General features: G+C 39.9%; 1 protein-coding gene across 1 annotated transcript in view; it reads left to right on the top strand.

Moving 5' to 3' along the window:
• The window catches only part of traf4a (tnf receptor-associated factor 4a), a 48414-nt gene extending 23133 nt beyond the window's left edge, over positions 1-25281 (top strand). The window contains exons 2-7 of the mRNA XM_042487171.1: positions 11421-11472; positions 16383-16487; positions 16612-16773; positions 18422-18583; positions 20126-20281; positions 21654-25281. Of these exons, the coding sequence (XP_042343105.1) occupies positions 11421-11472; positions 16383-16487; positions 16612-16773; positions 18422-18583; positions 20126-20281; positions 21654-22286 (1270 nt within the window). The 3' untranslated portion in view covers positions 22287-25281. The remainder of the gene's footprint in view (positions 1-11420; positions 11473-16382; positions 16488-16611; positions 16774-18421; positions 18584-20125; positions 20282-21653) is intronic.
• The last annotated feature ends 1138 nt before the right edge of the window (positions 25282-26419 follow it).

Below are 26419 nucleotides of genomic sequence, written 5' to 3'. Positions count from 1 at the left end.
GGGTGTGAGTTTGGAGGAAGTGTGACGCAAGTTTCTAAGGGCTATAAATTCATAAAGTCAACAGCAACAAACTAGGAAGAGTCGGATTAGCATTTCATGTTTATAACCCTCCCCTCTCTGATAAAGACTCCATGTCAGAGCACGATCACGCTGATGGAAGGAGACAGTGTGAGCGGGATTATAAATACTTCTAAGCGCTGTCTCCCCTCCTCACACACTTAAGGATGGATTATGGCATCTTGCAGGCTTGCGCTCAGCCTGCAGATGGCTGCTCCTCCACCCTCTGACCCTCCCTCCATCCCTTCATCCATCCTTCCTGCCTTCCTTCCTTCCTCTCACTCTGCCTCTGTAGCTAGCTTGTCCTCTGGCAGGTGGCTCTTTCCTTTCCCGTTATGGCGTAGTGTTTTTTAAGCTGCACCTCTGGCAATTTGATGAGTCATCGTATTAATTGCACACAAATTCAAAGTGACTGTCTGATTTCGCCTCACCAGCTGCTCCAAGCTACTTTTCATCATCACACAAACAACATATTTCCGCCCAGGAAATGTAGCTCTGACTTTCATAAACCAATAATAAATATGTTCTAATATCCCCTATGTGTGTGTAAAGTAGGCTTATCATCAATGGGAAATTTATTTTGGTAACAGGATGAGATAAGATAGGACTTTATTTATGCAGAGGGAAATTGTTATGCCGCAGCTGTACTAAGTAGCGCAAACAAACAAATTATATACATTGAAAATTATAAATAAGGTGCAAAATACAAACAATGCCAGATATATCAAGTGGTAAACAATATGGTGCAAATCCAAAATGTTAAAAAGAAAACAGTTATTGGTAAGGATCAGAAAAATATACAGACTAACTATAAAATAAACTGGATTATTACACCATTAAAGGGCCAGTGTGTAGGATATCAGGGGATATATTTGCAAAAATGGAAAATAATATAGTAAGTATGTTTTCTTGAGTGTATAATCTACATTGGGAGCAAGCCCTTGTCCACAGAGTCCACCATGTTTCTACAGTAGCCCAAAACAGACAAATCAAACACTGACTTAAAACAGGACCATTTGTGTTTCCTCCTTGGCCACTATAGTTAGCAGCCTGTTCCTGACCTGATTCTGTTTTATTAAGTGTTTTTGCAGGTTTAAATCACCTGACCTGTTGGTTTTAGAGAGGAAGAGACCTCTGCAGATATTTGGGCTCCTGTTAAAAACCTTCTGAACAATGAACACTGAAGGAATCCCAACAGGGAGTTTATGCTTTGCACATTGGAGAAGCTTCAATTTAAAATTCTTACCTCTGTATGCCACTAAATCTCACACACTGCCCCTTAAATTTTAAAATATTTCAATCACAAGTTCTTCTTACAACATTTGCATCATATTAGTTTATTGATTGTCTTAATTTTTGATAATAATTTGTCTTCCTAATACAGAAAAACAGAAGTTTTGTACTTTTTTGTTTAGTCCTTGTTTTTAGTACAGGAACAGAGTCTTTCTGGGTTATATCTTTTTGGCACATTTTTTGCAGTATTGTGCATAATGTTCATATTGCAGTTATAAAATAGTATTCCATTTATTTTATTGACAATTGCAGTATAATTGTTGTTTGCTGTATTGGTTTGCCTGCAGACATTAATATTTGCAGTGTGCCATCTTAAAAATAAGTACATCTTCAAAAATATTGGGTTGTTTTGGGGCTTGAAATGTAAAAAAAGCTCCATCAGAGTCTTTAAACAACATATAGTACACAGTGATATTACTCATTATATGCTGCAAAGCTGACATTTGAAAAAAACAAACCGAGAATTTGTTAACCTTTGAACGCTTTTTAGCTGCGTGAACTCACTCACAGATGGCTTGTGCTTGCAAATGTCAGCACGGTGAGGTGAGCTGCAAGGAGAAATGAATATCATTACATAAGCGATGATGGCATGAGCAAGCATGGCCTCAGGTGTCCTGACCGTCAGGATCTATGGTTTGTAAATGTATCTCTACATTGGAATGTTATAATAAAGAGTGGACACAAAAGCATCAAATCTGCTTTCTTGTGCTCATGGTTCGTAGTACTGCAGTGGCAGTGCAGCTCGTAATAAAAGCATCCTCTTTAATGGTTTTTCTATCTTGGTCCACAGTTTGTCCCAGTGAGTGTGTTACATGGGGTGCTGGAGATGAAGCCAGGGAAAGAGGCCAGACATCCACCCACACACCCACACACCCACACACACATACACACACACACACACACACACACACACACACACACACACACACACACTCGTAGTAGTGCCTTTCATCCACTTGCATCATTTTTTCCTGCTTTGGCAAAGCAACATAAAAATAGTATTCGTCTGAATAGAGAAGCATAAAATAGAGATTTTAAACTGCACTCTAAAGTTTAGCTCTGCCTGATTTATGTGAACACGTGTAATCACTATTGGAAGCGGTCTAATTTTCTGTGTGTCTTTTTAAGGTTTGTCTAGCACAGAGTCAGATGTAATTTATTTCGGTCTTGCTGATGACCATGACCTGCAGACTGTCAGCTATTGTTACTTCATAATAAACAGCTGCCAGTGGCTGTTAGTGACCAGCTGAGAGAGTCGGATTGAGATTTTACAGGTGTCATATTCTGGACAGGCGTGCATTAAACTAGTTCCTGAATCCATCAAAAAACATTCAATTGGAATATTTTTAAGGGAATAACATCCTGTTTGGATACATTTAAGTGATATCAAATTAGGTCTCTGTTTCGCTCGAATTTACTGACTCTCTGGCGGCTCCTTTGCCAAATGGCCGCTTGGGAAATACTAAATCAAATTGGACTAATATTCATCGGACAACCCCTGTGTTTGGTGAAATATGGTCAGTAATTAATGACAAAATTTGTATTTTACAAACAAAGGACAGATCAGATTGGAACAAGATTTAGCACACAGATGACCTCTATAAATTTAAATAAAATTAAAGCAGGACAGCAGTTTATAGTAGTCCCATAAAACAGAGAAGATGATTTAAGAAGCCATTGTTTAAATGGCTGAAAGGCTTTTGTTACGTGCTGGTAGAACAATAATAGCCTTGAAAGACTTCCTATCCAATGGTGTGCTCCATTTGCACTGGAAAATTGGACTTTCTATGTTCCCAGTTGGAAATTTCAACAGGAATGCCCCTGAAGTCAGATTTCTGACTCGGCTGTTGCATTTATCAACATAATGCAGCTTTGTTATGCCGTTTATCTGCATTTCTGTCTTATTTGTGTCTCACTAAACAAGTTGTACAAACAGCCCTGTCCAACTTCTATCTGTGGACCTGTTTCTACATTTTTTTAATGTGCAAAACATGGTGCAACATCTTGGTTTTACTGAAACGCAATCAACTCGGATATACAGTTATCACAGCTCCTACTTTCAAGGTAAATGGAACGTCGCAAACTTGGTTTGTTTACAGGGAAAATTGATAAAGTGTTAATCAACACATGATAGAAACCAGTTCCAACTGTGGTAAATGTTAAAGGTACAGAGCTCTTTACAAGGTCTGCTGCTATTATTATTTCATCTGACAATTGTTTTCTTGACTGATAGATTTTCCTGTAAAACATATGCCCAGTATGATTTTACCAGATGATGCTTCAAGTTGCTTGTTTTGTCCACCTAACAGTCAAAAACCAAATATATTCAATCAAGGGCTTAAAGTTACCCAGCTGATTTTCTTCTACATCAATTAATGATCATTTGTCTAACGTCATCAGAAAAATGACATCAGAAAAGAGTAAAAAATGGTTTTCCTAGACACCTACGTGATGTCATCAGATATCTTGTTTTTTCCGACCAAATGGCCAAAACCCAGAACTATTCAATTTACTTACATAAAACTGCAGTTTTTCACTTTGTAGAAGATTAAGGGATTCATTTATTATCAGCATAGTTTGACTAACCTACTAATGGAAATAGAAATTTTGATGATTACAGATAATGGACAACAAGACCAACTGTCCGAGCTAAGTGTCAGATGAACTCTGACGAACTCATTTAATCCAATCTTGCATGTTGCTGCAGTGTGTGAAAGGGTACATAGCCATCATCCTTCTTATTCGAAAAGAAAGTGTCACCACAAACGTCAGAGGGTTTATACCCGATATAATCTCCAGCAACCACAGGTATGGACAGCTTATCTTTTAGCTATTAAATCCTACACAGGAAGCTGTCACAGCTTCACTTTGTGTGGACATCCCACACAGACAGCCTGTGAAGGAGCAGTTGGTGCACCTGTGGGCGGGTGTGTCATCACACTCTGTGAAAGTTGGAGCTGCTCCTCCCTTTTCAGACAGAGAGCTTGGATGAATGCCAAATCAGCCGTGGGCGAAGGGAGCTCTGCGCTCACGGTGTATCAGGTTCCACAGGTGGAAACACCACCCTGCCTCAGCCCCCGTCATTCAACCTTGTTTAGGGACCGCTTTAGTCAGCAACAACCACTCACATTAGGGCGTTAATCCAGCTATAGTCGTGAGGATGACATGAGGAGCTTCTGCAGGACAAACACCTTCTGCAGCTTTAAAGTGCACATAGTGAGAACAAGTTGTTCTCAGGATGATTGTGAGTTGATTTAAGACGTAGCACAGCCTATATAAACTGTGTGACTGACAAAACAATCATACAGAATGATAACAAATGCATTCTAACTTAGTTTATATTCTCTACTGGTTGTCATTCTAAATATGCTTGAGCAACAAAAACTTGCAGGCAGTTTCTCAATTTTCATTTGGAAGAAATTACAATAAATCGTGGGTTGTGGTGAGACAGCTCCGGAGACAGCTGGGAAAACATGAAAATAATCTATTAAATCTTTGGAAAAACATTTTGCCCTCTCTATGTGAAGTTCCTATAATTAAAGTGGCAGTAGCTGTCCAAAGTCACACATAATATATATCATTTTAATGTCAGTACAAAACTGCTGACTCTGGTTTCCTTCAAATGCCAGTTTGTTTTAAGTATTGGGACCACATATTATTTGGGGCTTTACATAGTATTAGTAAAGAATGCAATTGGCTAAACTACTCTCCAAGATCTGTTTCTTTACTTCAAGTGGCATCAGCTTCACCTCTTACTTAGTTACCATTTAACTAATGCAATGGAGCTACAGGTGCAGTACTTCTCTTTGCAGGACAGCGGTAGTTAGGCTCTGTGTAGTTTAAGGCACCAGAAAAAATATGTCAAGTATTTTGTGGAATACTTTTTTTCTCTTTCAGTTAGCTTCACTTAGTGTAAAGACTGGGAACAGGGGGGAAACAGTTAGCCTGGCTCAGTCAAATGGTAAACATAATCAGCCTACCAACACCTTTTAAAGCTCATTGATTGAGTTATATTTTTCATGCAGTTAAAATTGTGAAATGCTCCTTCACAGTATAACTGTGATGCTTTGATATGAGAGATGTGACACCATCACACAGTGTTAAATATTGTTGAGTTAGTTGGGCTACGCCCTCGCTATAAACAGATGGCTGTCGCTAAGCTCCTGTAAAGGGTAAAGATTGTTTACATGTGGCCTCTATTTTTGGTCATGTATGATGAGATAGTAGCCGTACAACTGAGCTTGGTCAGGTTGATGTATAATAATAATAATAATAATAATAATAATAATAATAATAATAATAATAATAATGTGACTATGTGACTGTCAATGCTGAGAGAGAAGTCCTGGGAGGAGGGGAGGAGGGATTTGGGGCCAATGATGATAAGTTCCAATTTATTGCAGTTGAGTTCTGGGAGGTTGCTGTTCATCCTGTTTTTTTCTGTCAGTTGGGTGATTTGTGAGGGTTGAAAGAATGGCAGGAGTGATGGTTTTGGTGGGAGAGTTAAGCTGATTAATATTGGTGTAACAGTTAAATAATAGTCCATGGGGGTGTATGATGTGACCGAGCAGTAGCATGTAAAGAATGAACAGGAGGGGACCAAGTACCGTACCTTGAGGGACGCCATGTGTAATTTGGGGGGTATGAGATTTGCAGTTATTAATGGAGATGAATTGAGCTCTGTCTGAAAGGTAGGATCTGAACCAGGCAAGTGCTGAGCCAGTTATGCCAATGGATGATTGCAGGCGGCTGAGGAGGACAGAGTGATCAATAGTGTTAAAGGTGGTGCTGAGGTCAAGGAGGAGGAGCATACTGAGGGAGGTGGGGTCAGACAAGAGTAGGAAGTCATTGGTGACCTTAGGCGAAGCAGTTTCCGTTTAAAGTCACAAGATTTGTATGTTGATTAAAATGACAAGCATTGTGAAAAATTTCAGCAAGAGTATTTCTTTAGGTTATCTTTAGGCTATCTTCCCTTTTTTTTTTAAAGACAAAAGCGATTAATCAATTAAGTGTTGCAGCTCTAGTCATAGAGATTATTTTTCTGCTGTAGTGTAACCCCATCAAAATAAAATCAGCTTTTTAAACCATGAGGAAAACTCCTTGAATATGTTGTATGTCAGACTGATTATACATGGAGTAATATCCGTCAGAAACTGTAATAACATCTTAATCATTATTCAAAATATGAGGCTTAGAAGAAAGAAGTCATGAATGCACACAGTCTCACACACACAAACTGAAAACCAGATGGATTTTGGGGGGATTATAGGAACTCTATCTGAGATAAAACAAAATTCCTGTTTTCTCTTCCACTTCCTGTGAGGAGAAGTAGGGAGTTTGGTTTCAGCTGTGAGATTGAGAGCCTGCTTGGAGGGCGCTGCTGGAATTTTAGGTTCTGTTTGTGTATATAAAAGTTAATCCCGGTTATAACTTGAAAAGACAAAAATGGTTTAGTGCGAGGATGAACATAAAAGCTGGCGGTGAGCTCCAGCAGGAGATAATCGGGCAGTTCAGTCGAGGCTCCTCGATGGTATCTGAGAAAATACCTCGTGTGACAGAGGTCTGTTTAGAGTGTTAATGTGCCACAGACTCGCGCTCACCAAAGACCTCATGCTTTTGATTTAGTTTGTTTAGTGTGTCTCGACAGCCTTCCTGCTACAATGGCAAACACAGGGACGTTTGTTTAGGAGTCTCTCTGCTGGTTAATACAGAGCAGCTTTCAAGGTTACTGTCACCAACATGTCGCTCTGTGTGGCCTGCAGCCCGATCGCTGTGAAAAAAAACCCCTCCGCTCTGCACCGGTGAGATTAAACCTGAGGGATTTGTACTTCTCACCGTCTGCCTGTCAGGAGCCGTGCACAGAGTGACGAAGCATGTTGTGACGGCTGTCCTCGTGATATCGTCCCGGTGAATGGACGGCTGTTTAATCTGCGCCTGAAAAGAAGATTTGAGAGGGGGCAATAAGAGGGGAGAGGGATTTAAGGTCCAACATAGGGATGGCTTTGACTAGTGGGTGCATTTCACCTGCAGAAGGGGTAGATGTGATTCCTAACACAACTTGATAATGTGTGTGCCCTTGTCTGACAGTGACTTGGAGGTGATTTACACACAATCGTCTCTGCAGCAGAGCAGCCACAGAGCCTCCGCTGCTCTCGCAGTACAAGCGGACAGAAGGAGGCGATGAAATTTTAATGAGGTGATTGTATTATACTGTACGCTGTCCGGTCTTAAGCTGCTTTCCTGTGACATCCCAACACAACATTTAAACATTTGTTTATCGGCCTCTCGCCCTGGATGTCCATTGACGAGGGTGTGCTCTATGGTCAGAGATCTGCTGACAAACATTTGTGGGAAAACTTGTTTTAAAAGAGACAGGTTGTTTGGGAGGTACAAGTTCCCACTTGCAAGGATGTGCACAAAGGAGTTCTTCCTTTGGTCTTTATGTAACAGTCATGTTTATCCTTCAGTGACTGCATTAGGGGAGCAACTAATCATTATGCCTACTGATGAACCTCTCTATTATTTGTATTATTAATTTAGGACTCAAGGTGACATCTGCAAATTATTTTTTTGTCTGACCAATGGCCCAAAACACTGTAATCATATTTAAGAGCAAATTGTCACACTTAAGAAGCTGGGATCACCAAACATTTTGTGTAAACTATTGAATTACTAATAGGGCGAATGTTTTTTGTCACGGTGTTAAAGGTCCAGTGTGAAGGATTTACAGGGATGTATAGAAATGGATATAATAAGTATGTTTTGAATGAGCCATTTGTATCTACATCAAGGAGGCTCTGTCATGAATGTATTAAGAAAACCTGGATACAGCATGGAGGCAGAGCCACTGTTCATTCCTATGAGAGCTGCTCAGTAGCGCATGAAGCAAAAAACTCTTTATTCACGCGATGTAAGAGTGCCTGGATCTCCTGCATCATAAGGTCCATAGAACAGGCGCAATAGAGACTAAGAGAGTGGCTGAGTGCACCTGAGTGGGTAACTTACACCAGCGGCACAGCTGACTTTCAGTTTATGGTCTAGTATGGGTAGAAATGCTAAATATTCGTTCGAGCCATGCAGCTTCTCTCCTGCATTATGCCTCAAAGTATATTTGGGTTTTAAACTGTCAGTCAGACAAAACAAAACATTCAAATCTGTGAATCTGCAGTAACGTTTTTTTGTTATCTTCTGACATTTTACTGACAATGTGTAAAAAAAAAAAGCCCTGTTTGTGATATTAAGTCGTTTTTTTGGTTGTGGTGCTCTCTAATTTCTTATAGAAAGCCCTCAGTGGTCAGAGAGGATGGATGTAATTGAACTGGAGCTGCGTTACACATTGGCCCAACCTTTCACTGCTAATGTGCTGTCACAAAGCAGTAGCGAGTTCGACTCACAAGCGACCAAGAGAGCGGTTTTATCAGCAGTGGGGCCTGAACACATGAATGTGTGGCTGCAGGAGCCTCTCTGCAACCAGGGGAGGAATTATCCTGACAGTCTGTGACTTGGCTCTTTTCGCCTGTCTGCCTCTCTGTGCGTCAGATACGGGACCCGAGCTGGACGGGGCCTCTGGCTGTCCCCTGTCCGGAGCTGAGAGCCTGTCGCTTTTCATCTCCTCTCACTGAGTGGTTGTGGTGCTTTCTCTGCTCCACAGTGTGAGATGATTCCTCGGTGATGGTGATGAGCACCGTAAATGATTTCACACTACACGAGAGATGCTGACTGGACCCTCCTAGCCTCTAATCGATTGACCCTCTTCTACAGCCTTTTGTGGCTTGTTAATTGGTCTCCAGTTCCCTGCTGACACAGTGACCCTAATGGAGGAGAATTACTGCTGTCTCGTCATGCATTAACCTCCCTCCTCCACCCCTTATTTTCATCAACTTGCCCTCCCTCTCAGGCCGAACCTCTGCTCCCATCCCCCCCGCCAGCACACTCCCGGGTTTCATAGCAGCTGGGTAGACGGGGCGAAGTGCACTCTCCCATCCTGTCACATGTCGCTGTGCCTCTGGGAGCCACAGTCAGGTGACACTGCTAAAGCACCAAGAGGCAAACAGTGACTGTTTGCACACTGTTGTCCCTTAATTAGTTTAAACTTAATTTAGGCATGGTCAGGGTTATGAGAGGCCTCTTTGCATGAGAGGTCAGATCAAGCTTCAGGGCTCATGACTTTTGGATAAATTCATTTCTGTGCATCTGCACTGTTTCAGTAGATCTAAAGTGAAAAACTAAATATTTAAGAGGTCAGGGCTGCAGCTTATTATTAGGGCGATAAATCATTGGGTCAAAATGCCTTTAACAGATTTTTTCCAATCCCAAGTTGACATCTAGAAATGTCATGTTTGCCTGACCAACACTTAAAAACCCTTTTTAAACTTGACTGGGTTTTTTGGGGGGATTTTTTTCCAGAAACATGGGGAGAAGACAACAAGCAACCTATTAAGAAATGGCCCAAAAATTAGTAAGAAATTACCTCAAAAGCTGTAGTAGTAGTAAGCAATAATAATAATAATAAGAATGATAATAATGAAGTAAAACAATCAATGGCCTAAAAAATAAAATTAAAAATGTATTCATTTCTTTTTTTCTGTAACATAATTTTAAATATAAGATTTTTACAATTATAAAAACGTTTTTCCCCCCTATTTTCTAGATAATTTTCTAATAATTCTATCTCTTTATTTAAAAGCTAATTCATAGGTAATGTTCTTGTCAAATTTGACTAATTTCTTGCAATTTGTGGGACATTTCTTGCCAAGTTTATCATAGCCTAAATTCCCTGTGTTTCTGAAAGAAATTGCACCAATTTGCTCAGGTTGCATAGGGTCAAAAAGCTTACAAAAGGCATCTGAACACAGCACCACAAAACTGCTGTCCGTCCAGGTTTCAAATGGTTAATATTGCATAAAACAGAAAAAAAGCCACAAAGCAGATGAGCAGCTGGGACTAATTAATGTTGAAACTGTTTGATGAATTACCCTGGAAATGAAGACAGTCTATGAGGGCATCTCTAAACCAATAGCAGTGGTGGGGGGGTCATTACATCTCAAGAGATCAGCCGCCGTTTGTTTGCCTTTTCTGTGTTTTTAAGTAACCTTTCTGTGTCTGGATGGGTTTTTCTGTGCAGCTGCAAGCTTAAATTCTGTGTAGCAGCTCACCCACACTGGCTGCTGCTTCTATTATTTACAAGTGTGAATATTTCATGATGACATCAGGGTAGGGACGTCCTAATGAGCCGTGGCACTCGCTCATCTGGCCCTAAAACAGGCCGGCGATGGCTCCACTGTGGCGCCACAAAAGCTGAGCGGGGGCCTGTAGTAAAGTCTTATTTTGGGTTAAACTGCTGCAGGATAAAAATTTGGAAAAAAAAACTCTTCTCACTCTCGTGCAAGTGAATCAGCAAATCGTCTGTTTTTCCTGAGGAAGAGCCTCGAGCATGAAGGCAAGGTTTACTCTGCTTTATTCTCGGGAAAACAGAAGCCTGTAGAAACTAGCTCTTTGTTATCAAGACCAAGAAACAAGGGCAAGAATTAAACTCTCACTCTGAGCTGTGAAAGCGTCCGTGAAAGCGGCTGGAAAGTGGATTTTCAATCATCACTTTATGTATTATAAATAAAGCGATCAGGCTCATGCTTGTAGTTTTGTCCTCAGTTGTAATAAAATCTGTGCAGACATTTCCTCTGAGGGGCAGAAGATGAAAGAGGCAATGCCATTAAAGCCAGAAGCTCAAAGATCTGACTTTGTTGCGAAGTGTGTGTGTATGTGTGTGTGTGTGTTTTGTATGCCACACAGTGTGATGAGTCAGAGAACTTCTCATATTAAGAGTGTTTGAAGACACAGAATAAAACTAAAGGCGATGCAGCACTGCTCTTACAGACTGTCAAAGAAGTGCCTTTCAGCTCTGGCTGTTCTCGGTCAGGGTCAGAGTTAGTAATCTCACCGAGCGCTGAATATGATTTTAAAAATGGCTGATCATCCTTGTCGAGATGCTTACAAACAGTTTCTGTCTGCAGTAAGCTTTTATTTGGAATGATTCCAATAATAACAAAAGTTTTCTGTTGTTTTTTTTGCAGTGAGGGCGTCTTCAAGTGTCCAGAGGACCAGCTGCCATTGGACTATGCCAAGGTACTATTTATTAACGCTCTCACAACACACATTAATTCATTCAGTCATTTTCTTTTTTTCAGTATGATAGTAAATTGTTTTTATGTTAAACTTTGCTGAACAACATCTTCAGCCGTGTAGCTCTGTGGGGCTAACATGCTCACAGTGACAGTGCTAACATGCTGTTTATCATATTCACCATCTTTGTTTAGCACTCTAGCATGTTACATTTGCTAATTAGCACTTAAAAAGGGGGCAACTGAGGCTGATTTGCAGGTCATAAAAAAAGTATTGGATAAATGTTTACCTAATGAAGGCACTAAATAAAATTTAAGAAAATCAACAAAATTATCAACGTATCTCTAGGTTTAAATGAATATATGTTTAAAATTTAATGACAGTTTCATGCAATAATTATAGAGATATTTCACTCAAAACAGCAAATGTTAAAGGGACAACTTACCCCAAAATCAAAAGTGCATTTTTATCCTCTTACCTGTAGTGCTATTTATCAGTCTAGATTGTTTTGGTGTGAGTTGCAGAGTGTTGCAGGTATCAGCCGTACAGATGTCTGCCCTCTCTCCAGTTAAATGGAGCAAAATGGCACTCGGCTTGTGGTGCTCAAAGTGCTTAAAAAGTACATTTGAAAAACTCAACAGCAATGTCTCTTTCCAGAAGTCATGAACCGATTACTGAGTAAGGAAGAACCAGAAGAAAGCATGCACCCGCTGATGAACGAGAGGCTCGTGCTCACGTCAGCACGAGATGTAAACATTAATGGCGTCCTGCTTGGCTTAGCTGTAGTCCCAGCTAGCTCAGTGGTGCTAAGTAAGCTAGCAGTAGATGCACTCTTCTTTTGGCGTGGTGATACGATTGTCAGGTGTCGTTCAGTAGAAAGAAAATAGTCCCTACATGAAAGTGCTTATAGCATTTCTGAAAAGAGACATTACTTTGAGTTTTTCAAATGTTTTTTTTTCTTTTTTTTTTTTGCTTTGAGCATCACAAGCCAAGTGCCATCTAGTTCATTAATACTGGAGAAAAGGCAGACATAAAAATATGTAGTTTTGAGTTTCTGGTGAACTGTTTCTTTTACCATATGGTGGCACAAGAGGAAAAGTCAGCAGAATTCATCTTCTAGGGATCACAAATGTCTGTACAAAATTTCATGCCAATCCATGTAATAGTTGTCATGGACTTTGCAATCCCTGTGCTGCTAACATGGCTAAAAATGCTAAAATAATTGAAAACCAGAACAATTTAAAGGTAGAGCACACAAATAAACATGAGGCAAGGCAGCTCTATTTGTATAGCACATTTCACACAACAGGGCAATTCAAAGTGCTTTACAGAGCAATAAGCAGCTCAGATAGGGACAGAAATGTAACCCTGCTACATTAGATCTACTGTGGATATAGTTAGGATGTGAGATGCAACTGTCCAGACTTTAAGGGAAAATATTTTTAGTCAGCTGACTTTGACTTTAAAATAAAAAGTAATTTTATTACATTGGATCATACACTGAAACTGAATTTCAACTGAACTCTTTCTGTCTCTGTTTTTTTAAAGGCCGTTAATCAGATTTTGCCCTGGAGGGGAGGAGGGGGACAGACAGTGACTAACTGTATTCAGATTCAGAGGATGTCTCTCTCTGTCACATGTGATGTCCCCGTTGTAAAGTGAGAGAGTGCAACAAAAGGACTTAAATCTGAACTATGCACGCGAGACTTAAAAACCAAACCAACCAACAGTTAGTGATCGTCCCTGTTTCTCAGCAGCTTTTGGCATCGATTGAAAGAAGGCCGCTGTTTATAATCCCCACATGCGGTTATTTAGCATTAGCCTGAATTAGCCACCGAGCCATTAACCCGGAGCCTCAGCAGTGCAGGTCTGCAAGCTGTGCTGAGAGCGACGAAGGCGCCTGTAATAGCAGGGACTCCCCACGGGAAGGATGTGCTCATAGCACACCTGTCAGACGCTGTTATTTACCAAGGCTTCCAGACGCCTGCAGATTAGCCCGTCCTGGTGGTCTACTGTCAGGGTTATTGTAGTGCTCGCTGCACACTGTCCTTCAGAAAACATGCACAAACACAACCTCGCTCCACCAGAACAAGAGTGTTGCAGTCATTAAGGGATTCTGCTGTAGTGGTAGTAATAGTGTGGGACTAACAATGGCTAAAGCAGACGGAATAAACCCCCAAGTTGGAGCTCCAAAGAGCTTAACCCCCCTGATCTGCCTGGGACTAAGTTATTAAAAGGTCATTATAGCCGTCTCCCTGCAGATTCCAAGACTGGAACAATGAGAGAGTGTTTCGGTTTGCTTTAGAGCATTTTTTTTTCTCTTCGCCTCTCCTGAAGGAATGTGATTATGGCAGCAAAAAAAAAAAAATCTGCTTTTACTGTAAAAGTGTAGCGAGTCTAGCATCTGTTTCAATGTTAGATGCATCTGTTTTGAAAGAGCACATTTTTCACGTTGATATGCTTATTTAGTAAGTTTAACACAGCAGTTTGAAACAAAGAGTGACATAAGTGGTTTATCGTAGATCATTCTCTAAACAAACTTTTAATTTGAAGCGATGGCTTCCATGTTTTGGTGCAGAGGCACGAGAGTGCGGTCGTGCTGTTACTGAGCTGTTATTTGTTTAGAGGGCTGTTGTGACATTTTGAGGAAGTGGCTTTTCTTGTTTGACCAGTGCTGTGCTCATGGGGGGATGGAGATGCAGAGCAGAGCTGTAAATCCTCAGGACAGTGTACTGTAGGGGAGGATTTGGGGTGTTTGGGCAGAAAACTGACTCATCCTCATCGCTCAGTGACCGAGGAAAAATAAATCTTTTCCTCTGCTCTCTGTCGAGCTCTCAAAGGTCCCATAAACCCATAAACTGACTCATTATCAGTGCAGCATCCGTGTCGACTTGCTGCTGCAGTTTCTTACACGATCTCAACAGTTTGGTTTTTCTAGAGTGTGCATGTTTGTAGTTCAACATTCGGTTTTGTGCAATATGATGTAGAAACCATCATGGCAGAGAAGACAATTAATACCGACCTCACTTCTTTGCATGCAGCACAAAGCTGCAGTGAAGGAGGAGATGTTTAGCTTAGCTTAGCATCGAGACCAATGTTAGCCTGGCTCTGTCCGAAAGTTAAACATCAAAAAACAGAAATTTAAAACTGAACATTTCTGTTTTTAGGGCAAGTTAAGTATCGGAACCATTTCACGACACATTTCGAACTCGAAAGGCCCTCAGAGAGCTCACACTCTCACCAAGCTGAAACAACCTGTCTCGCAATGTTAATGATAGTAAAACATAATTTGTGCATCCACGCCGTGATTCAGATCTGCTCCAAAATGTGATTGGTTCTTCTTTGGAACCTGCTTTGGAATGCTACACCCTTCCCATAAAGTTTCATGAAAACTGGGCCAGTAGCTTTTCTATAATCTCGCAGACCAACCAGCAAATTGATTCCCCAAAAAAAAAGTTAACTCCTTGGCGGAGGTAAATCTACAAAGCTTAATTTTTATATTTAACATGTAGTTAACTGTGAGCAAAGACGTTGATTTTCTGGATTCAGGTGCAGGCAAAACAACGCATCTTAATGGAGTCCTCTAGATCAAGGTTTGATAAACAGGCATCTCCATGAGTTATGGAAGCTTAATATTTTGACATCCAAATGTGTTTTATCACTGAGACAGAGAGACCTGGATATATTAAGTGCGTAATTAAACAAATTTTCTTTTATTAAGCACAAATATTGACGCTCTCCATGGCTTTTTTTTTTTTTTTTTTTTGGCGAGAGTAATAAGAGGTATTACTCTGCAAATAGGCTGGAGGTGAGCAAAGCTTCACCAAAACAGAGCCACGACTTACATTTTTATTAACAAACAACTAAACACAGTTTAGCCTCTGTTGGCTTATGCACAGAGCAGGTCAGGCACCTTAATCAGGGAAACACTGAAACAATCTGATGTTCACTCACCCGTTCCCATCGTTCACCCTTAGGAAGAGGTGTTACTCTTTAACTTATTTTTTTTTAAATTTGGTATTCATGTACTGTAATTCATCAAAAGAGGGGTTTACTATATTGTTTTTCAGCTGAGCAGTATGAAACTACTGATGTATAAAACTAGTCTATTCATGAGGTAAACCACAAATTATCCTGTTAAAATACTGCTCTGCTGTCCTGTGAAAACCATGTTTCTCAGCAAATGTCAGCTTTTTATGTTTTAATCCCTATGATTTTTAGCTAATCTAATGTGTTTTAATGTGGTCAACACTTCAAAACTTGAGTGAATTGGTTTGACTTCTTTCAAAAACATGTGGAGAAGGTAACTATCAATGCATGGCCCAAAAAAATGGCAAGAAATTAGTAAAAAAGTTACAAGAAAATTACCAGAAAATAAGCACACAAAAAGCAAAGTAAATTTAAAAAACACAAGATAATGAAACAAGACAGTGCAGAAGATTTAAAAAACATATGTATAATTTTTCTGTAACATAATGTCGATTGTATAGGTTATAATGAATAAAAATGCATTTTTCTGGACATTTTTCTAATTCATTTTTAGGTCATTTTCTTTTTCTTTTCTTTACTAATTTCTTGCAATTTTTGCAACATTTCTTGACAAGTTGGTCATTCCCCCATGTTATTGAAAGAATATTGCTCAGGTTTCAAAGGGTTAAATAGCTTGAGTTGTGTCTGGACACAGCACAAGAGAACTGATGTCGAACCAGGTTTTAAAGGGTTGATTTGGCATAAGGAGAGGGAGAACTTCCCTATCCCATGAAGTAAAACACCTAGTGTAATAGTTTATCTAAAAAAAAAATCAAAGCCCACCATACACACTTCTGTTGTATGAAGGTGTGCATATTTCAGTCTTCCAGCATGACTGGCTCCTGTCACTGTTACACTGACCTCGTTCTGTTTATCTCCTTCAGATCTACCCAGATCCAGAGCTGGAGCAGCAGATCCTGGCGCTGCCCATCCGCTGCATCCACAGTGAGGAGGGCTGCCGCTGGACCGGCCAGATGAAGCAGCTGCAGGTGAGAAGCTTCGATTTCCTCTCATCTGTCTCCCATCAACCTTTTTTTTCATCTTGGCTGCGGTCAGTCACTCTGATTTGTGTATTTCCTAATGTGTATGTGTGTGTTGTTGTGTCTCCCTCAGGGCCACTTCTCCACCTGCGCCTTCAATGTGATACCCTGCCCCAACCGCTGCTCCGTCAAGCTGACGCGCCGCGACTTGCCCGACCACCTGCAGCACGACTGCCCCAAGCGCAAAGTCAAGTGCGAGTTCTGTGGCAGCGAGTTCACCGGTGAAGCCTACGAGGTAAACACCGCTTCCAAACCTGTTTTTATTTCTTCTTCTTGTTTCAACACAGTGGAAGGTTGACGTAAACAAGCCACAGTGACGCCACGTAATTTCCATGCCTATTTGAAAGACGTTTTTTGTGAAAAGCAGCAGGGGAGGTTGATGCACGTGTGCTGATGTGTTTTCAAATGACACGTGTGTTAGCAGAAGGAAAAGACGCTTTGACTCAGTCTTTCATACTGAAAGTGTTTTTCTGAGTGAGCGGGCTCTCCTCACTAACACCTCTGTCATTTCCACCGCCCCTCCTCTGTTTACTCTGGCCCACATGGTCCCCCTCTGCACACAGTTACAGGGGCATTCATCCACCTTTTGGCTCTCATGTTGGAATTACTCAGTCATGTTTACAACTGTGTAACTTTCAAAACCTTCCAGTACCACCACTGAAAGACTATTTGGATTATTGACTAATGTGCAGATTATTTCCCCAATTTGTTCGATGGTTTGTATAGGCTATAAAATCAGAAAGTTGTAAAGAATGCTCATTTTGGAGCACCTTGGTAGCCGAATCACAACATGCTTGATTCGATGCATCCTTGACACCTTTGTTGCATGTCATACACATCCGTCCTCCATTTCTACCCTGTCCTCTGTCAAATAAAAGCCAAAATGCCAAAAAATAAATAAATATGTCCATTTCAATTTCCCAGAGTGCAGAGTGATGTCTCAAAAAACCCAAAGACATTCAATTCAGTTATATAAAACAAGAGAAAAGCTGCAAGTCCTCACACTTAAGATGATGTAACCAGTGAGAATTGTTTGCGTTTTTGCAAGAAAAAATGATTGGAAGAATAATAATTAATTTGTTAATTTGCTGTTGATGAAATAATTGACTGGAATAAGTGTTATAGCTCTGTGCTTAAGTGCCAGTACTCAAGTAATACTCTTTTAAACACTTTCCTTTGTATTGTACATATTAGTAGTATTAGCAACAAAACTGTTTTTTTTTTTGGTTTTTTTTTGTCATTTAAAACAGTGAAACTTCTTAAGGTCATATTTTAAAGAGCTGCAGCATAATACAACAATATGGTCCACAATATAGATCACAGTAATTGTTTAAATGACAACATTGGTACATGATATTTCCTTTGTCACGGACTGTTTGGAGTGATTATTACATCTTCTGAACTCCGGGACTGATATAATTATAAGGAATGAATGCCTCTTTATTTATTTATTTAAAAAGTCATCAGAGTAAATTTACGCCAGTAAAAGAATAAAAACTCAAAATGTTGATAATCTGATTATAGGCGAGCCCCTTAAATCACACAAGTTTTCCTCAAAACAAGATTATAAATCAGTGGCACAGAAAATGTATGGTTTTACAGATTTATTTTGGGTGGTAGTAGCTTTGATGTCCCAATGTTTCCCAGTAAACTTCTCATCATGAGGTTAGTTACTTTATTTTTGCAGATGAGTTTTTTTTGTTTGTAATCATAGATAAGTGCTTTCAGAAACCATAGCTTTCAGAAAAAATGCATATTTTTCTCTGTTAAAATGCAGTTTTGAACCATAAAAACTGCATTTGAGTAAATAGTAATACCAGCTGTATGCAGTGACATTATAACTCTGCTTTAATATGCATATATGTGTATCCTCTCTGTCCCAGAACCACCAGGGTGTGTGTCCTCAGGAGAGTGTTTACTGCGAGAACAAGTGTGGAGCGAGGATGATGCGTCGTCTGTTGTCCCAGCATGGCATGGCTGAGTGTCCCAAACGCACACAGCCCTGCAAGTACTGCGGCAAGGAGTTTGTCTTCGACACAATCCAGGTCAGTTTCACACAACGTTTAGCACCAGAATGTCAAAAGACTGTCTTAATTCTGTCTTTTTATTGAAATAATTAGACTTATATTTGACATGACTGAGTCAGTGGGGTTTTTTTTGGAGCGGTGGTGGCACAGAGGAAGCCCGCCGTGGCCTTTGGATGCTGCTGGTCATGGTGTCTTTGTCCTTCGCCAGCTTGATGTTACTGTGAGCTGCTGTGCCTCTGTGCACATCTGGCCAGAGGCTGAGCAACTTGTCCCACACACATTTTAGGGCCAAGATGTAGTGACACAAAGACACAAAGTGTTTTACATGTTTATGATGTTTTGTTTTTTATTTAATTGTCCCTAGTCATTTCATTTCAACATAATTTCAGTCAAGTCGGATGAGCTCTTACCTCCTGATATGATATATTATGATACTAATTGACTTTATAATACATTAGCTTTGCACATTGGCAAATAAACACTCCATATGTACCATTTTAGTTTTATTCACCATCTAGCTCATTAGATATAAGGCTGCAACTAATGATAATATTGATTTAGAGCTGCAACAAAAGGTCAATTAATTGATTATTCGATTGTCAGAAAAATAATCTGCAATTGTTTTTTGGCTTTTTATGCCTTTAATTGATAGGAAAGCTAAAGGGAGAAAGGGGGTTAGAGACGGGACAACATGCAGCATAGGGTCAAGGTCGGAATTTAACCCGCAACCACTTTGGCAAGGACACAGCCTTTGTAAATGGGGCTCATGCTCTACCCACTGAGCCACTGGGTGCCCCAATATGCAGCTGTTTTAAGTAATCAAAAATAGTTTCAGTCATTTTTCAAGCAAAAAGCCCTAAAAACCCCTCTAATATGGAATTATTCTTTTTTTTCCCTGTTTTTTGTTTTTGGAAATTGAATATTTGGGGGTTTTGGAGTGATGGTTGGAGAACCAAGACATTTTAAAACTTTACCTTGGACCCTGGACATTTTATAGACTTGATTGATTGATTAGTCAAGAAAAGATTGTTAAGATAATGAAAACAATTGTTAATCTCTGTCGTGTTTCCATAATTGATAAATCTTTTGATTATTTTCTCGGTGAATAATTATTTCTATAAAACATCAGAAAATAGAGAAAGTTTCCACAACACTAGGGTAATGTAATATAAAAAAATATTAAATTTAAGAAAAAAATAATAATAAAAAGACAAAAACAGCTAAAAAAAAAAGCCATATCTACAATAAAATGACAATCAATTATAAAGCTGCTTGCAGATTGATAATCTGTTAATAACTTTATTGTTTCCGCTCTAGTCTTTTTATTACTTTTGTTGCAAAATTTTGCGGTGTTATTTGCAACATGTTATTTCTTTGTGACTTCTTCTCTATTTTTGCAGCCTCATTAATAATACCACAAGTATTTTTAGAACTTTCAAGGGCATTTTTTCCTGTGCAACCATTAATCTGCAACCCAGCTGTGTGTGCAGTATGTTTTCTTATCACTCATGCTGTCGGTCAGCTTTGCACACATTAACACTGTCCCTGACTCCTCTGCAGAACCACCAGTACCACTGCCCTCGGTTTCCTGTTCAGTGCCCAAACCAGTGCGGCACACCCAACATCGCCCGAGAGGACCTGGCTAACCATGTGAAGGACAATTGCGGCAGCGCACTCGTCCTCTGCCCGTTTAAAGACGCCGGCTGCAAACACAGGGTGAGACTGACCTACAGCATTTATCCTTTAGAGATTATTTCTTCTTTCTGTTAACACTGTGTCCATAAAAAAACTGCATGGTTTGTTTGTCTTTGTTATTTACATGCATTTTTATAATATTTCCTTCATATCATTTCTCACTGTGCACAAAGTAATGATCTATCTTTCGAACATACAGTACTGTGCCTATAGGCTCTATTTTAATGAGAGCAACACTTCTATATTCTGACAGTGCATTCTGTCTGTTTATGAAACTGACGTCAATTTGTGAAAATGTGGACACGCTCAAGGAGGAGCGGCAGACGAGCGTCATGCCTACTTTGCTCTGTTAGGAATTACGAGGCATCTGGAGAACTTGATGCGTATCATTCACAGATGGAAAGCAAAAACATGTTTTCACAATAGCAGAGTGACCATGAAATATAATAATCCACATCTTTATCTGGTTCCATGTATGGAGGACTCATAAACACAAGTTCATCTGTGGATGCAATATCCAGCTATACACTGTAAATCAAGGATGTAAACAAGTATATCATTCAGATAGCGTACTCTGAACTGAATAAATGAACATAAAACTTTTGCTCAAGTTTTTACAATTATCCATCATGATTTGCCACAAATGTCCCACTGCTTCCTCTAAACGTCACATCATACGCACAAAGCAGCATGACTTCCTATTGTGCTTAAATGCAATCATTTAGCCGATGGGAAATGGGAGCTCATGATGTTGCACAGGTGTTATTTTTATGTCATGATCCAATATTGAAGCCTGGCACAAAATCTGACCCAGCAGTTGAGGAGCTGACAAGGTAGATACATCATACTGATTTTCTACTGGACCTCCATTATTCACCTTAACTCAAAATTTAAAATAAATATCATGCTTTAGGGCTCAATGCAGTTCCTAATTTTTTTTTATTTTTTCCCATTTTAAAAACCTCCTCTTCTAATTACACAGAGTTTTAAAGGTAATTCTTATTTTCTTGTGATAAAACATTAAAGAAAACATACTTATTATATTTTATTCAATTTTACCAATATATGCCTCTAATTCCTGCACACTGAACCTTTAACTATTTTTTTCTTTTGAAGGTTTGGTTCAATTACAAATCCTGCTTTTTTTATTTTAGGTACATAGTTAAAATGTTGTTTCTGATTTGCTGGAAAGGCAAACTATATTTACATATTAGCAGTACAAACACCCATGGTATAAAACAAGTGAAAATGTTTTGAGGCATAAACAGATGGCAGCTTTGTGTTACTCTATATGGTTGTAAATGTGTAAAATCTATATAAATTGCACATGCCTTCTTTTACTCACTGTGCAGCAGCTTGTGAATGATATATCTCTCTGCTTTGTCTCTGGCAGTGTCCCAAACTGGCCATCGGTCGTCACCTGGAGGACACCACTAAGTCTCACCTGACTATGATGTGTAACCTGGTGGGGCGTCAGCGGCAGGAGATCCTGGAGCTGCGGAGGGAGATGGAGGAGCTGTCTGTCAGTCACGATGGTGTCCTAATCTGGAAGCTCAACGACTACTCCCGCAAACTCCAGGAGGCCAAGCTCCGAAGCAACCATGAGTTTTTCAGCCCGCCCTTCTACACTCACCGCTATGGCTACAAGCTGCAGGTATCTGCCTTTTTAAACGGTAACGGCAGCGGCGAGGGCTCCCACCTCTCCGTCTACATCCGTGTGTTGCCCGGAGAGTATGACAGCCTGCTGGAGTGGCCCTTCTCCTACAAGGTGACTTTCTCCATCCTGGACCAGAGCGACCCATCACTTTCCAAACCCCAGCACATCACGGAGACCTTCAACCCCGACCCCAACTGGAAGAACTTCCAGAAGCCCAGCAGCAGCCGCAACTCGCTGGACGAGAGCACCTTGGGCTTCGGTTACCCCAAGTTCATCTCTCACGAGGAGATCAAGAAGAGGAACTACATCCGAGACAACTGCATCTTCATCAAAGCTTCTATAGAGATTCCCCAGAAGATTATGGCTTAAGATCTGACCTTTTTTTTCTTTTCATGAAGGAGGAAGATAGGTTAAAGACTGGGACTGACTCTTAACCTTGACTACTTCTACACACATACCCTTTAGATACTTTCTGCCCTTACAGCCTCTCCACCACAGAGCTTGAAGCGAGCGAGTCTGTTTGGCTGTGTGAGCTGACTCGGAGGACCTTGATGTATCACAGAGGAGCAAGTGTTTGGTCCACAGAACCATCACTCTCTGGAGTTTCTTTTTATTATTTTTTTTTATCTGTTTGCTGACCTTTTATCACAGTCTACAAAAAAAAGCCTTGGAAATCAAACAGTGCCTAGAGAGTTTATCTTAAGTTATATTTTTGTTGTTATTTCCGCAGTACAGATGTTAAAGATTATGGAGAAGATATTTTAAAAAAGGGGTGAAGGGCTTCGCTAAGCCTCTGCACTTAGAGTAAAGAGGAAGATGGAAGCTGGCTGGAGATGTCCCATTTGGGTGATATAAAGAAGTGGGAGCTCAGCAGACTCAAGCTCAAGCCCAACTGCCTTTTGTTTACATGCTCAAACAGTTTACTTTCACTGATCCCTTAACAAACACAGAGCCCTCAGTGAGAGACGGCTCGTGAGGTTTGTGTACACACATCAAATCAATGTTTTCTAGTGAGAAACTTGCAGCTTCAATATAAGTGATTTTTTCGAAGGAACAGTCTTACATTTTGGCTGAATTAAATGACAGGATCAATTCCATTCTCATATCTGTGTGTTCAATACAAGGCTGCAGCCAGCGGCGGGTTAGCTTAGCATAGAGACTGGAAACAAGAGTAATAAGCTAGCCTGGCTCCGTCCTAAAGTGAGAAAATCCACCTACCAGCACCTGTAAAGCTCAATCATTAACCTCTTTATGTTGTGTTTGTTTTAAAGGTATGATATGTAAAATATGAACAGAATTTTATTTTGAAATGTTTAAAATTAACTAACATTATCAACAGAATCTGAAGAAGTAACGGTTTTGACATTATGCGTTGTGTTGCAGAGATATCTACCAAATTGAGAATGCTAACCAGCTAGCCTCGGCCCGTCCTGTCTGGTAATACCACTTGTACCTCGACAGGAGATAGCGAGTCATTGTAGAGTCCAGAGAACTGAGAAGCAGAACTGCTAAAAAAAAAACCTTTAAAAAATCTTTTAAAACAACTAGATACTACCCCAAAATGGTGACTATTCAGTCCAGTGGAATTGCTTGCCTGGCACATAGGCCAAATGCGCAATATGGCAGCAACAGCATGCTACAAAGACGGATACAGTGTAACATGTCAATAACCCCACTATGCCCCAAAGGGTTTAAGCAGTTTAGTCAAATTTTGCAAATTTAGTAGTTGGCTTTTTTTTAATAATGTCGGACTGTACATTTAGATTGTATGAACCAAGTAGTAATAGTACTGTTTTTTGGAGCATGTGTCCAAGCATTCTGTATCGCACCTTTAATCTGTAAATACATCTTCGGACAGAGCCAGGCTAACTACTTAATCCAGCTTCTAGTCTTTATGCTAGTCTAAGCTAACTGGTTTATACGAAAGATCTGAGATTGGTATCAATCTTCTCATGTATAAGAGCAAAAAAGCGAAGAAACAAATTTCCCAAAATGTCAAACTATTCCTTTAACTAAAGTTAAACATGCCTCCCCTAATGCTGAGAACATCCTACATCTTTTGAGCTTTTAAAACAGAAAATGCAAATGTCAAGCTCAACCAAGGCTTTTTTTAAATTTATTTTTTATAAAGTTGACAAGTTTTTTACTCTACAACATTGAAGCTACAGATCAGTCTCCTCTAGTTACTGCTTCCTTTGCAGGAACAGTCTGTGAATCGTTTTAGTCAGTAGTTCGATAAATAGCTTCTGGAGCCTGTACCAAACACACACTTCATAGTGACCCTGTGAGGCTTCGTGTCTATTGTTGAGTCCACCAATAGAAAAAAAAGCACCTTTCGTCGGTCTTCGGATGAGCAGAGCAGACAAAGAGGCCAGTTGTTGGAGTACACGTGCATTTAATAGTGAAGGACAAGCCATGTGGCCTTTTTATACAGTATGTCTTTGCATGAGGGTTTTAGGGGTGAGCAGGGCAACACAAACACATGCATGCTTCATGTGCTACCACCTGGACCACATTATTGTACTGTAACCTGTATTCTTGAAATCCTCTCCCGTGATGGCTATTTTGTCTCTTTTTTAAGGACCGTTTGAAAATTGACAAATTGTCAGAAAGGGTTTTTTGGGGGGCGGGGGGGGTTATATACAGAAAATGTGAACGCTGCCGGTAATATAACCTATAAAGACAGTGAACACTTGGCTGTGAAGTGTATTGTTTTACATAGCCTGGGCATGGGTGGTGCACTGTTGGAAGTTAATGACATGGTCTCTGCAAATATGTGGGTGTCTCGGGACTGACTACACCTTTTGTTACCATGGTCACTGGTGTCTATCTTGAGCTTGGCACACAATGAGGAGCGCTGGGAGGGATGTGTGATACACCTGTTTCCATCACGGAGGGTTGGAGGACTTGGATGATACAGTACGCTCATGATGTATGTGAATACTTGTGTAAAAATACAGAAGCACATTCTGTCTTTTTATTATTCTACATGGAAAAAAAATCCTGATTTCTTGTCATAATACCAGCTGATATTTTACAGTGATTTAAAGAAGTGAGAAGATGAAACTTTTTTGTAAGATTCTGTATTTTTAAAAATACTTAGCTGTTTTATACAAACACTTTTTGTTGGAGAGTCGGGGTTGACTTTGGGAATTTTCAGACCCTTTCGTCTCTTTGGACATTTGGATATTTTGTTTGTACTTGTGGTTTGAGCCTCACATACTCTGTCTGTATTATTTCCTCTTAAAAGTATTTATTTTAAGAAGCCGTCATGTGAGTTTGAACAGATGGCACAAATGTTTTAATATGTTGATTGATGAGTGCTTGTCAATTTCTTAATTGAAATAAAATACCATATATTATAGTTGTTTTAGGTATTTTTGTTTTATACAGTGCAGACTCTGAAGAAACCAAACAATCACTGTTTTTAATTCTCAAAACTTCATCAGATCACTTTAGTTATTTTTTGAGGCTGAAAAAAAAGCTGCTCTAGAAGACACAGCCCATTCTCATTCTGAAGTCGTCAATACTGCCACTTTTGGTGTGCTTCTGATGTTCGATTACGATTACAAAAGCCACCCTTTAAATCCTCATGCTACACTGCTGTATGGTGTCTGCTGATAACCTGGCCAGACAGAATTGTTCATGGTGTTATTACACGCTGCCAGACAGCCAGACATCACCTTCCACAGTAGCATAATGCGCTTTTGTGTCAGTTAATGTGGCCGGATGGAACCTGTTGAGTTGACATGATGCACCCTGGAGGAGCACGAAGGTCACTGTAGGAGGGGAGGGAAGGGAGTTTGACGGATCCAACAAACCCCGGACTTTCATGTGGGAGTCTGGTGTTTTGTTTCCCTTCTGAATGTGATGTTTTATGTCCAGGTCTTACCATGTGCCCTTTTGCCTAATCTGAAATGTCTGTGGCAGCATGTGCTTTTGTTGACTTCCCAGCATTGTTTACCATGTGCTTGTGTTGTGCAGCATCATGCCACTATATGCATTTATTGAAATGGGCAATTTAATAAGAAACTATAAAAGACAGAAAAAATAAAAAAACTCTTTTTTAAAAGATTACGTGATAATTACGTAAAAAAAAGTCTGAAAAAAAACCAGCAAAAACCAACCAAACAAACAAACAAACAAAAAAAATAAATAAAACTAAAGTATTTAAAAAATAATAACACTGTAACAATTTAAAAATTGTAATTCTGATTATTATGAACATGTTTTTCTGTAGCTTTTTTTAAAAAAAAATCTAAATCTAATTTCTTGCAATCTGCAAGACATTTCTTATGTTGCTCATTGCTTTTTCTGCCCATGTTTTTGAGATTTAGGAAATCAGTTTGCCTATGGTTCAAATGTTTAAATACTTATGAAAGGTGTGAATGCAGCACAAGAAAGGTAATGTCTGTCCTGGTGTCAAAGGGTCACCATAACTGTAGAAACTGTTGTCCACCTGAAGTTTACCGCCTGCCTGATGAGAATGCAGCATTAGACTG

This window comes from Plectropomus leopardus, chromosome 5 (assembly GCF_008729295.1).
Source record: "Plectropomus leopardus isolate mb chromosome 5, YSFRI_Pleo_2.0, whole genome shotgun sequence".
Taxonomy (NCBI): Eukaryota; Metazoa; Chordata; class Actinopteri; order Perciformes; family Serranidae; genus Plectropomus; species Plectropomus leopardus.
The sequence above is the reverse complement of the archived record's forward strand: the minus strand, read 5'-3'. Positions and strand labels throughout refer to the sequence as shown.